Source organism: Aulonocara stuartgranti, assembly GCF_965226115.1.
Source record: "Aulonocara stuartgranti genome assembly, chromosome: 3".
NCBI lineage: Eukaryota > Metazoa > Chordata > Actinopteri > Cichliformes > Cichlidae > Aulonocara > Aulonocara stuartgranti.
Window position 1 is genome coordinate 45,032,714 of NC_138941.1, and position 12,698 is coordinate 45,045,411.

The 12,698-nt window shown below is 41.6% G+C and overlaps 1 protein-coding gene and 1 long non-coding RNA gene across 4 annotated transcripts in view; one reads left to right on the plus strand and one right to left on the minus strand.

Annotated features, from left to right (window-relative positions):
- LOC309703992 overlaps positions 1-12,698 on the minus strand; it is a 444,269-nt gene that overhangs the window by 93,786 nt on the left and 337,785 nt on the right. The window lies entirely within an intron of this gene.
- arhgef40 (Rho guanine nucleotide exchange factor (GEF) 40) overlaps positions 1-12,698 on the plus strand; it is a 49,322-nt gene that overhangs the window by 7,738 nt on the left and 28,886 nt on the right. For all 3 annotated transcript variants that reach the window (XM_082528063.1, XM_082528064.1, XM_082528062.1), the window contains exons 2-7: positions 4,526-4,615; positions 6,869-6,976; positions 9,832-10,117; positions 10,413-11,553; positions 11,762-12,000; positions 12,093-12,266. In XM_082528063.1, coding sequence (XP_082384189.1) covers positions 4,526-4,615; positions 6,869-6,976; positions 9,832-10,117; positions 10,413-11,553; positions 11,762-12,000; positions 12,093-12,266 — 2,038 coding nt within the window. The remainder of the gene's footprint in view (positions 1-4,525; positions 4,616-6,868; positions 6,977-9,831; positions 10,118-10,412; positions 11,554-11,761; positions 12,001-12,092; positions 12,267-12,698) is intronic.

Below are 12,698 nucleotides of genomic sequence, written 5' to 3' on the forward strand. Positions count from 1 at the left end.
GCTCTTTTCCTGCCTCTGTTAGACATCATTTCCACTGTGCATTTTTAATAATTGTGCTTCCAGACAGAAATTCCATTCTGTGGATGTTAACAGTGGTATATCCTGTTGAAGGCTGTCTGCACAGGCCTGTGAACACAAAGAGATTCAAGCCTGTTTAAAAAAATAAATAAATAAATAAAAAAGTTGCTGGTGGTATACAATTGCACATGGCACATTCAAACTAAATATTATTGTAGGCTAGCTAGTCGGCCACAAAGTCAGCTAGTGAATTCACGTTGTCCACTAAATATCAGTTAATGCCCAAATAGGTAATATGATGCTCATATGTCTTTTTTTTTTTTTAGCAACATTTAAATAAAGAGTATGAGTGGTGCATGCACACTGTGAATGATTCATCTGGCAGAAGTCCCCCAAAGGCCACTATTGCACCAGATGGACTGAAATAGCTAAGTTGTTCCTATTTGCGTCTTTTAGAGTCTTCAAAGCACAAAAGCTTTGCAAAGAAAAGACTAAGCACACTTACTGGCTAATATTTACAGTGAGTCTAATGATACTGAAATGTTTGTGTCTTACAGGAAGCACACAAAAAAGAATTAAAACATTCAAGATTTTCAGCTGACATCTTTTAGTTTTTGCTTTAATTTAGTGTTTTGTTGAATTGTCTAGTGGGGATGTTTGAAAAGGGCTTCAGTTAAGAGGAAGTTACTGCTGGGTTGCCTTGCAATCCTCAGAACCACCTGCTGTGCTTTTACTAGACTCAATATGTTCTGTCAGTGAGCCAGAAGGCTGTCTGAGCCTTTATTTTTTTTTACTACTGTTACACCTACTATAGCATGCTCTGTAAAATAGTACAGTCCACAGTTGACCATCGTGAATAAACGAATACACACCCTGTGTTAAACAAAGACAGTTTTGGCAGCACAAATCCTGCACACAATTGGTCGTACCGTGTTTTTTGCAATTAATAAATAATTTTTTTATAATTTATTTATTTTAACATTGAAAAAGTGCAGGTAAAGTGGTCACATCAACAAGCTCAAGAAACCTGTTCGAGAAGATTTGAGGTTTGTGACACGCTGTGTAATTCTGCTGGAAGCAGCCGTCAGAAGATGGGTCCACTGAGGTCATGAACGGCGATGCACGATGTGGCTTTTAAATAGTGCTGTCATCATTAATCCCGTTAAAAGGATGTTTACGCCATAACCGTATTAACGTGGCAAATCTCCGAGTTACCGCAGATCACCCCGTGCGTGCGGCTGCATGGCGTCAACATGTTAGTGTGGTGATCTGCGGTAACTCGGAGATTTGCCACGTTAATACGGTTATGGCGTTAACATCATTTTAACGATGACAGCACTACTTTTAAATGTTGTTTCAAAGTGGCCCAAAATGTGCCACACACTATTATACACCACTGTGCCTACCACCTGAATGTTGAAGTAGCATGTGTAGCCTCGTCAGACCATTTTTGGTGAGCTTGTGTGATCTGTAGCTTCAGTTTCTTGTTCTTTGCTGATAGAAATGGCACCCGGCGTGGTCTTCTGTTACTGTGTTCAGAGATGCTCTTCCGCATACTTTGTTGAAACAAATAGTTATTTGAGTTACTGTTGCATTCCTATCTGCCAGGCTATTCCCCTCTGACCTCTGGCATTAATAAGGTATTCTTCAACCAGAGAACTGCTGCACACTGGATATTTTCTCTTTTTTCAAATCATTCTCTGTAAACCAGAGACATGGTTGTGTGGGAAAATTGTCCAGTTTCTGAAATACTCAGACCACATTTAAAGCCACTATTCTTACATTTGGTTTGAGCTTAAGCAGGCCATCCCGAACCTTGTCTACATGTCTAAATGCATTTAATTACACCCAATATTCAGTGTATTCTTCAGTGTTGTTTAAGGTAATAAAACAGACTATTTGACTTGCATTAACTTGCCTAAAAAGTTTGAAATTCTAATAACCTGACACTTTTCCATTTTTTGAGTCAAATAAGACTGAAAATATCACTTGAGTCTACTAAGATTTTCTTTTCTGGAAACTAAATAATAAAATGACAGTCTGTTGGTGATTTAGTGGCTTCATTCAAAGAAAACCAGTGAACAAACATGTCCTCTGAGCGCTCTGCCCATGGAAATCTAAGCTGTGTTTTGAAAAAGTAAAGCCAGCACAGCTGTGCCTTAAACCTGCTTTTCTTTTTTCTACTGGCCTCTGGTTGCATAAAGAGGTTTCACTATAAATACATCTACAGCAAAACAGCACTTTTTACTTTTCCCCCCCATTTTTAACTCCTTTTTACTTAAATTGTGCAGAATCACAACTGCAGTCACCTCAAGGTGCTTTATATCAGCGGCCCCCAACCGCCAAGCAACGGCCCGGTACCAATCCATCGTTTGGTACCGGACCACGAGAGTTGAGGCTCGGGTGTAAAATTTATGGTTTTCAGGGTTTCTTTTTTCTTTTATCGTTAACTCTGTTTCCCTGTGTCTTTTCCCGTGTTGTAGTTGTGTGTTATTTTAAAAGAAATATTTATGCATTACTATAGCGACCAGAGAGCATTAAGGGGCAGAGAGGAAGATGTTACTCTCAGTGTTGTTGGCGCATTTCAGGAGGGCGCTGCTAATAAAGTTACACAATTTCACAGAGAATTCACGTTGATCATTATATTTACCAAATGCCACAGTTTTTGTCTTGGTCGTATCATTTTATTTTGTTGTATTTATCCGCGACATCTTAAAGACCGGTCCATAGGTGAAGACCCTACGGTGGGGGGGCTTCTGTGCCAATTCTAAGTCTTTTTACAGCAATAAATGTTCATTTTATAAAGTGAACATTATATTGTTCAATTGTACAATTGAGGATGGGTGTACCTCCCAGCTGACAGGGCTCCGTGGTGTAGTGGTTAACATTTGTTCCTTGGTTTGAGACCATTAGGAGACACAAACTGAGGGAGTCACGAGTTGGTGTACTCCTAGTGCTGGTCCCAAGCCCATTTATATGGGAAGATTGTGTCAGGAAGGGCATCTGGTGCAAAATCTGTGCCAAGTCAAACATGCTATCCATCCGCTGTGGCGACCCCCAGGGAAATGGAGTAGGAGCAGCCCAAAGTACCACACGCTATTATATAAACTTGCAGCATTCCTAATTTTAACAGTCACGTGTACCCCTCGATTGTCATATCCAGTTTCAAAACACCAACATGCATGACATCGCGGTGACTACAGCCATGTTCGTATGCAGTCTGTGTCTGACTTCTCTCTGGTTTTCAGAGTCGAGTTTTTCACCCACTCTGTACAGGGGTTCAACTAAACAGACTGAAATGATCTTTCTAGCCAAAAGACTAGTTAGGAAACAGAACCGAACATCTGTCCAGAGCAGCCCTGAATAACCTCAGCAGAACAGCACTCCACCCAGTTATACTGTTGACTTGTTGTGACCATCTCACATGCACTTTGTTTTTCATTTTCAGCATTTGAAAAGCAGGATACAGTAATCGCTTTCCACACCATTTCTTTTCCTTGTTGCTTTTAGTTAATAGCACAACTATTTTTCCCAAGATCTGGATCAAAAACAGTTGCAAATAAGATATGACTTTATATTTTAATCTTTCTTAAACTGATTGCTTCATTTTGTGAGAGCATTTCAGTCAAAAAGTTGTGTAAGAGGTACATTTCAAATGGTATCCTTCTTGTACGACTCATTCTGTCCTCCTTTGTGGCTAAACCTCAGCTCTCCTCTGCACACAAAAACAAGCCCAAAAAATAATACTGAAATACAGTTCAACCTAGGTCTTCTTCCATAAAAGCCCCCACAACACCACCAGCTCATTCATTCCTGGCTCTCTCTCTCGTTCTCCACTTTTTTCCACACACTCTGTTCTCCCCTCCTCAGCCTTTTTTTTAACTTATTGCTTTCTGTCTATTGCTTTGGTTTTTGCAGATATTCAACACGCTATGCAGGCTGTTGCAGAGAATCTCAATGTAATTGTTGTCAGATGACATTCAGAGAATCGGCGGGAGGTGAAAGAAAGAAAGTTGGGTTAAAAAAATAGAGATGATGTAAAAAATTTAATAAAATAGAAAGAGAAGCTGCTGGAGGATCAGTGAGGAAATGTTAAAGTAGAGAGCGAAAAAGAGAAGTTGGAGAGGGGGGCGGTTTACAGGTTACCATGCCAACAAAAATAAACACCAAGTGTGTTATGTGCTCCATGCTCCAACTCACTGACCTGCCCGGTGCTATGATGTGTGTGTGTGTGCAGCTAAGTATTAGGGAGTTAACACACTGAAGTGAAGTCACCTTTGTTTTGGGGGGTTTCTACATTTACTGGGCCTCGGAGGAAATGCTTGACACTCTGGAGGCCGTACAGCAGGAAGCTCAGAGCCGACCATGTGTGTATATTTATGTGTACGTGTGGGCGTCAGCAAAAACAGACACGAGCCGGCTGTTCAACACAAACGGATATTACAGTTGATTCAGTGTCCGGTGATGAATTAAACCCCTTTTTTAACCCTTTCTTTATCTCTCGCAGGGTTCAGAGGCAATGGAGGACTGCGTGCAGGGGGCGCTCTCATCGCTTTATCCTCCTTTTGAGAGCACAGCCCCACCCCTCCTCTCCCAGGTAGATTTCACTAGTGCGCACAACTTCATCCCAGTGCACGTCTTCAGGGAAATATACAAGGGTTGTGTAGACAAAGACAGTGTGATGTACAAACCCAATTCTGAAAATGTTGGCTGTGTAAAACGTAAATAAAAACAGAATGCTATGACCTCCTAAAGCTTTATTTTATTCACAGTAGAACACAGAAATTTTACTATTTCATGAAAATATGACATCATTTTGAATTTGATTGCAGCAGCACCTCAAAAAGGGTCACAGAGACAGGGTCAACAAAAAGTAAAAGTAATTGGTTCTGAAAAGAAACAGCTGGCAGAACATTTACAACTAATTAGGTTGATTACCTACTGGTCAGTCACACGATTGGATATAAAAAGAGCCTTTTAGAGAATCAGAATATAAAAAATCCATATTGAATGGCTGTCATCTTCTGGCCTGTCATGGAAATCACCGTCTGCAAATGTACGTTAAAGCGCTTTTATCAAAAGAAGAAGCCATATGTGAACATGATCCAGAAAGGCTGCCATCTTCTATGGCAGGGATGTCAAACGCGTTCCCTTTTGCCAGCAAAAGAAGTTTAATCGGGTTTAACTACATATTCTTCTTCTTAATACAAGTAAAAGAAGTGCAGTTTCAACAGTTTATCTCTGTCCACATGCTGTTGTAGTAAATGAAAGACATCTGTTTCTTAAATTGTAGGAAATAACAGTGTAAAATGTGTAGGCCATTGCCTGTACTGTCATGTAATTACAAAACAGACAGCTTCTGTAAATGCACAGAAATGTCTATAGTCAGTATTAGCGGGGAAAAAAGCCTTTGTGTACAGGTTTCAGAACAACACATGCTCCTATCCGGACTACTTCTTTTTCAGGGATGGCCTTGCATAGCGCAGCAAACTGCATCTATAAAGATAGTGTGCCATTGTAGTACAAGGGTACTGAAGAGCCTTGCCTGCAGTCCAGACGTTTCACCAACTGAAAACATTTGGAGCATCATGAAATGAAAAACACAACAAAGAAACCCGAGGATTGTTGAGCAGCTAGAATCCTCCAGTAGACAAGTATAGGACAATGTTCCTCTCCCACGATTCCAGCAGCTCGGTTTACATTGTGGTACACATGGCGGTGTCCCAGCTTTTTTGAGACGTGTTGCTGTAATCGAATTCAAAATGAGCTAATATGTTTTGCTCATTTTAAACATTTAAAATGTTTTTATATATTCTAGGAATAAAATGAAATTTGCCAAATTTTGAGTTGTTTTTGCAGTTGGGTTTGTATGGATAGCACAGACTTTCCATCTAGTTTTCAAATTTTTAGTTTTTAGTATTTTTAGTAACCAGCTTAGATATTTCTTTTTTTCTTTTTTCAAATTGGACCAAGTAGTCTTTGTTACCTAAACTTCACAGAGAAGGTTTTAGTTCCTAAATCTATCCAAGAAGTCTAACCAAGAAGTATTTAGTACCTAAACCTAACCAAATAGTCTTTGGTGTTCAAGTCTTACAGAAGAGACTTTGATGCCTAAATCTAACAAAAAAATCTTAACTAACTATCCAACGAGGTTTGCAGTTTCCAAACCTAACCAAGTGCGAAGTTAAACCTTAAACCTGAGTTTAACTGAAAACACAAGCTTGTGATTTATTCAATGCTGCTACTCCAGTATTGCCATTAAGCACATGTTATCCATATCTTTGCTCTACCAGAAACCCTATTTGAAACCCTACAACAAGAACACCTTGACTTTTCGATAACACAAGCAAATCTAGTCAGTTATAACCAAATATTCTTAGATTATAGCACCCCTAACTATATCTAGCATTAATTTAGCTTTCGGTGCTTTGTTTCCTTAAAATTCTGGATACAAACAGATTTTTTAGCAACGGCTTGAACCATTGAGAGTTACTCTACTTACTTTGTAATTGTTTTTTTTTCCAAGTTGTCACATAGCTTCCAATCAGTTTTCTTTCTTGCCATGGAAAAAGCTGTTTGATACAACAAGAGGGATCAAATTAAACAGCCTTGGTGATTTGCTTGCTTTAACTACTGATCATATGCTGTCTGGGTTGAGCAAATTCTTCCACTCAAGGGGAAATTAAACCCTCTACAAATCCACTGATAGACAAAAAATACACACACGCACACAAAAAAAATGTTGCTAAAGTAAATGCTGTTTAGTGCCTAAGAATCTGATATTCAGAGAATAGCTTAATTTTCTATTCACTCCAAAGTGTTTTTACCGAGTCTTGCATCCATTGTCCAGGTCTTCTCAGTCCTGGAGTCGACCTATCAACACGACAGTCTTCGCTATCTCCTGGACTACTTCGTACCTGCAAAGCACCTCCTGCACAAACTCCAGCAGCATGCCTGTGTGAGTTCTAAACTGCAAACACTGTTTGAATGGAACACACACAAAGCTGAATACTTAGAAACAGAATCAGCCATCACACACAAGAAGTATAGTCTGAGAAATTTACCAGCTAGCTTCTTGATTCCTTTAAAATGGTCCTTGGGTCATTTCTCAGGTAACTTACTTATTGGAACTGACAATTTAAGGCAGTCAAGCCGTAGTTCATAATCTGAGCAATGCCTTGTCAAATTCAGCTATGCAGAATAAACCCAAACCTGTTAGGTGAGTAAAAGATGCGACATCGCCAAATCTCTTAAACAGAAGTTCTAAAGTGCAGATAAATAAATGTAAGTCAATAACTTCTATTTACAATTATGTAGCATACCCATGATAAGAAACCAAATTATTTGATCTCTTCTGTTATCAGCACTGTAACTGTGTGGCATCCGTGGAAGTTTTAGCCACAGATGCATGAGGAGATGCTTACTGTCTTGATTTCATTTCAACATGAAGTTTAGTAAAGTCCAAGTTATAAAGGTCAAATTAAGCTAAGTCAATTTTAACATTCATTTAAAATTGACAGACAAGTTATTAAAAAGTACTTTAAAAGACAGCAAACGACTAAAGGAACCAATAAGACTAAATTTATTTGCAGTTTGATGGAGACAAAGAACTGCTGGTATTGATCTTGTTGGCAGAATGCAGCACAAATTAAGCCTCAGTCTAGTCTTTAACATTTCTCACTAAATCATTTCAGAACAGTGGAAAACCTGTCTGATTGTTTTTTATTATTTGGGGTTTCTACAGATTCTGGCTTAAAAGTCTGTGGTTTCCAATATAAACTGGGGTTGTATTCTCAACAGTCAAGTCCAAGTTTTATGCCGGGGGTCCTGTAGTGTCTCTGTAGCTGGTGACAGGAAGACTCCAGAACTTAAAACATGTAGAGTTTGATACACGTAACCCAATACCAGTTGTTCACTACGTTATGGAGGCTCGAGTCTGCCCCTAAACTTTAGCTGCTCGGTAAAATTTGTGAAAGTCTCTGGTGACATTTGAGATTCGCAAACAAATGAGGTGGTTTTCCTGCCTCGGAAGCTCCAGGAGTGAATGACATGCAGTGCAGTCTTGTGTAAATAAATAGTTTATGTTGTGATGTCTTTAGGATCCCACATACATAAACACAAACGCATATAAATAATATGATACAGGATACACTGTCCAAACCTTGTGCAAACATGCAACTTCCACTTTGTGTCACTCTCTTGCTGTTTCTGCCACACTTAGCCAAACCGAGACAAAGAAATAAGGCGCGATGTCTATTTAACTCGAATCCCTGATGTTTAATTGAACAGCATTCTTTATATTGAACTTTCTGAGACACGCAAAGGTAAACAAGTCGCAGTGTTTAGTGCAAGATTGGTAGCTAAGAACGTTCTCATATTTCCCTCCACAGTTTTCCTAGACTTATACACACACATATACACACCCCCGTACAGCGTTTGTGAGCAAACTATGTTTTCATTGTCGCTGAGTGGAGCTGCCTGGGATGGGAGTTAGACTGTGAGTCATGACAATAATGCCTTCCATATGTGAGTGTGTTACTTGCTGCGAGAGAAAGAGTGAGTAACAGAGAAGCGGTGGGAGTCGAAGGAGAGAATGAACATGACTCCCATTCACTGTGCCTGTGCGAAAACAGAGACGATGCTGGAGTTTAGCAGGCAATAGCAGACTGATTGAGGAATTTTTGAGTAATGGGAGGTGGGGAAGAAGGAGCAAACACTGGGGCATATTGAGGGAGAAGGAGGGGGTGGGCCAGAGGACACAGAGAGTTACAGATTGTGGACTGGCTCGAAATAGGCAAACTTTTTAAGAGAGGAAAAGCTGCACATGCTTTTTAATGCTAATATTCACCCTGACAGATATCAGATACTTGCTTCCCCAAAGCTTGCCACAGTGACAGAACAGGCACGAAATGAGACAGAAGGGAGGCTTAAGAGGAAGAAATTGAATAAAGGACAGAGGTAGAATAAGGGGAGATGGAGGAGAGGCTGAGGAAGGAATTTAATTTGATCACGTCTCGTGAGTCTGGAGGGCACAGAGAGAGGAGCGAGCAGCCCTGTGTCAGTCGATTAGACGTGACTGGGAACAGCAGAGAGAGGCTCTGGATGAGTTTTAGGCTTCAAGGCTTTAAGAAAGGGGATATAGATTGGACACACCACTGATTAAGGTGGGAATAGTGCTTGGATTAAGGTGTATTACCTAAATAGATCAGTTGATTAATCGTGCAGAGGGTCCCACAAGAGGCCCACACTGCTGTGCCCGAAATCACAGAATTTGCAGTTAAATTCTTTTACTATTCACTGGAGGGTTTTCTGTATTTAGGACTGATTGAAATTGATTCTGTCGTTCTTACAGAGCCACCTGATGTGTTTTCCAACTGTTTTAGTAGTGGCTGCCTGTTGCGAGGAGCTGGTCATCTGCAAGTTTCTGTCTGACTCATTGACTCTCTGCTAACTAAGCAGTTTTACACTTAGGACACACGTCATGTCTGACATTTGTATGTGGCACTGGCTTTTGGCCAGTTCAGCTTGTGAAAACCGTTGACTCGTGTGGTATCAGTTCTAGAATTTCTGCTCATTTAAATAACTAAGCCAGATACAACCATGCAGGCGGACACCAGTGTGGGTGTGGGTGAATGGGAGAGCACAATTGTGCACACTGAGGGGACTCTAATGGTTCTAAAAGGAGGTCAGTGCATCACACAGTCAGAAGGGGTTCAGAAAGATGACTTGTTCAGCAAAATCTAACATTATCTGAATGAAGGTTTAATTTTCTGTTCGTACATTTAACACTCTCTCTTTGTTTTCTTGTGTCAGTCTCAGTACCTGGGTTGCTTGTTCCTTCACTCTGGCTGGCCTCTCTGCCTGGGCGAAAAAGTGGTTGTCCAACTTTCCACTTTGGACTGGAGGCTTCTGCGCAGTAATGACTTCTACCTACAGGTGGTTCCCTTCTCTACACGTTGCCCAAGGCTGGCACTAAAATGCCTGGCTCCTGGGGGACGGACTGTTCAGGAAATCTTGGTGCCCGAGTCACAGCATCCCCTTGTGTTCACCACTGAGTGGCTTCACATCATCAACAAAGAGCGAGGTCACAAGAGAGAAGGTAAGGAACAGATTCCTCTTATCTGACCGTTAGAAAAGATCATTGGGGAACTGAAGATTGGGTAATACAGGTGGGTTGCTTGAAGAATCATATTTTTTACCAGGTGGAAGGACAGAAAGACGGGGGCTATGTATATAAGGGTGATGATGGCAGATGGGGAGAACGTAACAGCAGAGCTAAAGAAATGTAACAAAGCTCATTTTAGTCAAGTCAAGCTGATGTTGGTGTTTTCTTATTTTTTAAATTACCCTGTACTTTTTCTTCATAAATGCATTCCTTTCTCTTCTTTACAAAGTTGGAGGAGGACTTGACACCTGTCTGGTCAGTACATGCGATGGTGTGGTTAGACTTCCATGGAAGGAGGTAGTCTACCCAAAATTTATCCACGACCCCTCTGAAGAGTTGGGCCTAATGTCCAACCGTCTGCCTAGCGAGGGGGGTAGCAGCCTCGGAGGCTGGGGTGGCTCATCCTCTGGGGAATTAGACTCCTGGTCCTGGGATGAAGAAGAAGATGAGGATTTGCAACCGGATGGCTTGGACTCTGACTGTGTGCTTCCTCGACGAAGGCGCAGTGAAGACGGCCTTGGGCGGACATCGAGACAACCTCAGCTCGATGGGGATTATGTCGAGCTTTTGGAACCCAGGGGGGGTCCTGATGGAGGAGTCGATCCAAGGCAGCGGTACCAAGAGATGCATGGAATCTGTAAGACCAAGACTCTACCTCTTTGCAGGAGAGGAAAGGCTATCAAGGTTCGCAGAGGAAAAGCATGGGGATATGGGCGAACGGAAAGGTCAGGAAGCTTTCGGGCTATTCTTGGCATCAAAGGAGACGCTGTGGCTGCCAAGGGTGAAGCATTACCGCCACTGCCTGTGCCAGGAGTTGCCGAGCCTGGCCGAGGGAGGAGGTCTTTCTCCTCCTCAGTCCATGACTCTGATGAAGGAGATAAAACAAACAGAGACTCTGAAGGCCTGGAAAGCCGCCGCCTTTGTTTTGATGGCCCATTCAAGGAAAGGAGACCTGGAGTGGGCAAGGAGAGAGATAGCAATGGTCACACACAGCTATGTAAAGATGACCACAAAAGTAAAGAATCCAAGAGCAACAACAGCTTGGACACAGGTGAAATCCATGAGTTAACAAACCACAAAGATGGACACGTTGTAGAGGGCCACTCTGATCATGGATCACATTCGGACTCTGTTTTTGAGGATGCTGATAAACCACTGAGCGGAGACAGTGAGGCTAATACCCCAACATCAGATGCACCACAGAGACCATTCGCTGCTGTTTCAAAAAGTGGTGAAATTACAAACACTGGGTCTAAAAAGAAGAGTTTGTCAAACCAAAAATCCATGGATGAAAAGGATGAAGGAAAAGTGGAGGACAGAGTATGCCCCAGAGGAAAAGAGGTTAAAACGGCAGGATTCAGAGCACCAAGGTACTGAAATATCGTACTCTTTCATCTTATTTGTGTTCTTTTTTGACACTTCTTTATTAAAACACAACTTGATAACACTTAGCTGCAACCTTATGGACACAGAAAGGCCTCAAAAACGCAATGTGGCATGACCGTGACACATGCCTGTAAGTGCAGCTATTAATTTTATGGTGTGCCTCATTAAGATTTTCCTCTGCTTTGTGTTTAGGAGGAAAAGGAAGGGAAAGGGGGCCAAAGGGAAAGCTAAATCTGGGGGTCGTGTAAAGGAGAAGGCCTTGAAAATGCAGGTTAAAACTCCTCAACCAAGCCCAGCCACCTGCACTGCTTCAACAAAACTGCCGACTGCCAAGGAGAGCCAAACAGAGGAAGCAGAGCAGGCTGACCAAACTGAAGGTGCTTCTGCTGCAGATAGCGAGGCGACAGACAACACAGTGAAAAGCAGCGCAGGTCTGAAGAAAACCGTGTTTGTGCACGAACATTTGGTCATGTGTGCTTAACTGTCCTCAGACTGTTTTGTATATTTTTCTGTCCCTTCACAGAAGCTGAATCATCTCTGCCTGTGTGTAACGGACAGTCGGGCACATCTTTTTTTAACCACTCTAATGAGGAGGCTGCGTCACCTGACAAACAGAATGGTGATGCTTCAAAAGAGCCCGCCCTGCTGAGGGAACTGGACGCAGACCTTCTCCAGTCAGGGAAGCTCAAGTTGACAGGCAAGCTTCTTTAGGGCCTTCTGCATAATCAGCTCAGAACATTTTAACAAGGGCCTGTTTAGATATGTGCACTGGACATTTCTAGGGCTTATTTGACAGAGCTGCATATATAAATGCAAATGGCAATTTAAGCAAGAACATATAACCAACAGCCTTTAACACACAGATGTCTAAGTCATCATTGGTGATTACCACAACATCAACTCTAAGTTTTGGGGAAAAACAAAAAGGACTATTTGACAGTTTTGATGCATGTCTGTTAGAATATTTATGTCCAATGGCACTGATTAGTGCCAATGTGAGAACACTGCAGGCTGGTGTATTCCCAGTAAATGGTCTGCTGTTAGCTGTCTGTACACTCCACCCAGGCAGCCCCCAAAACCAGAAGTATTTCCAGTAATCAGATGATTCCTGAGCTAAAAATCTACTTTT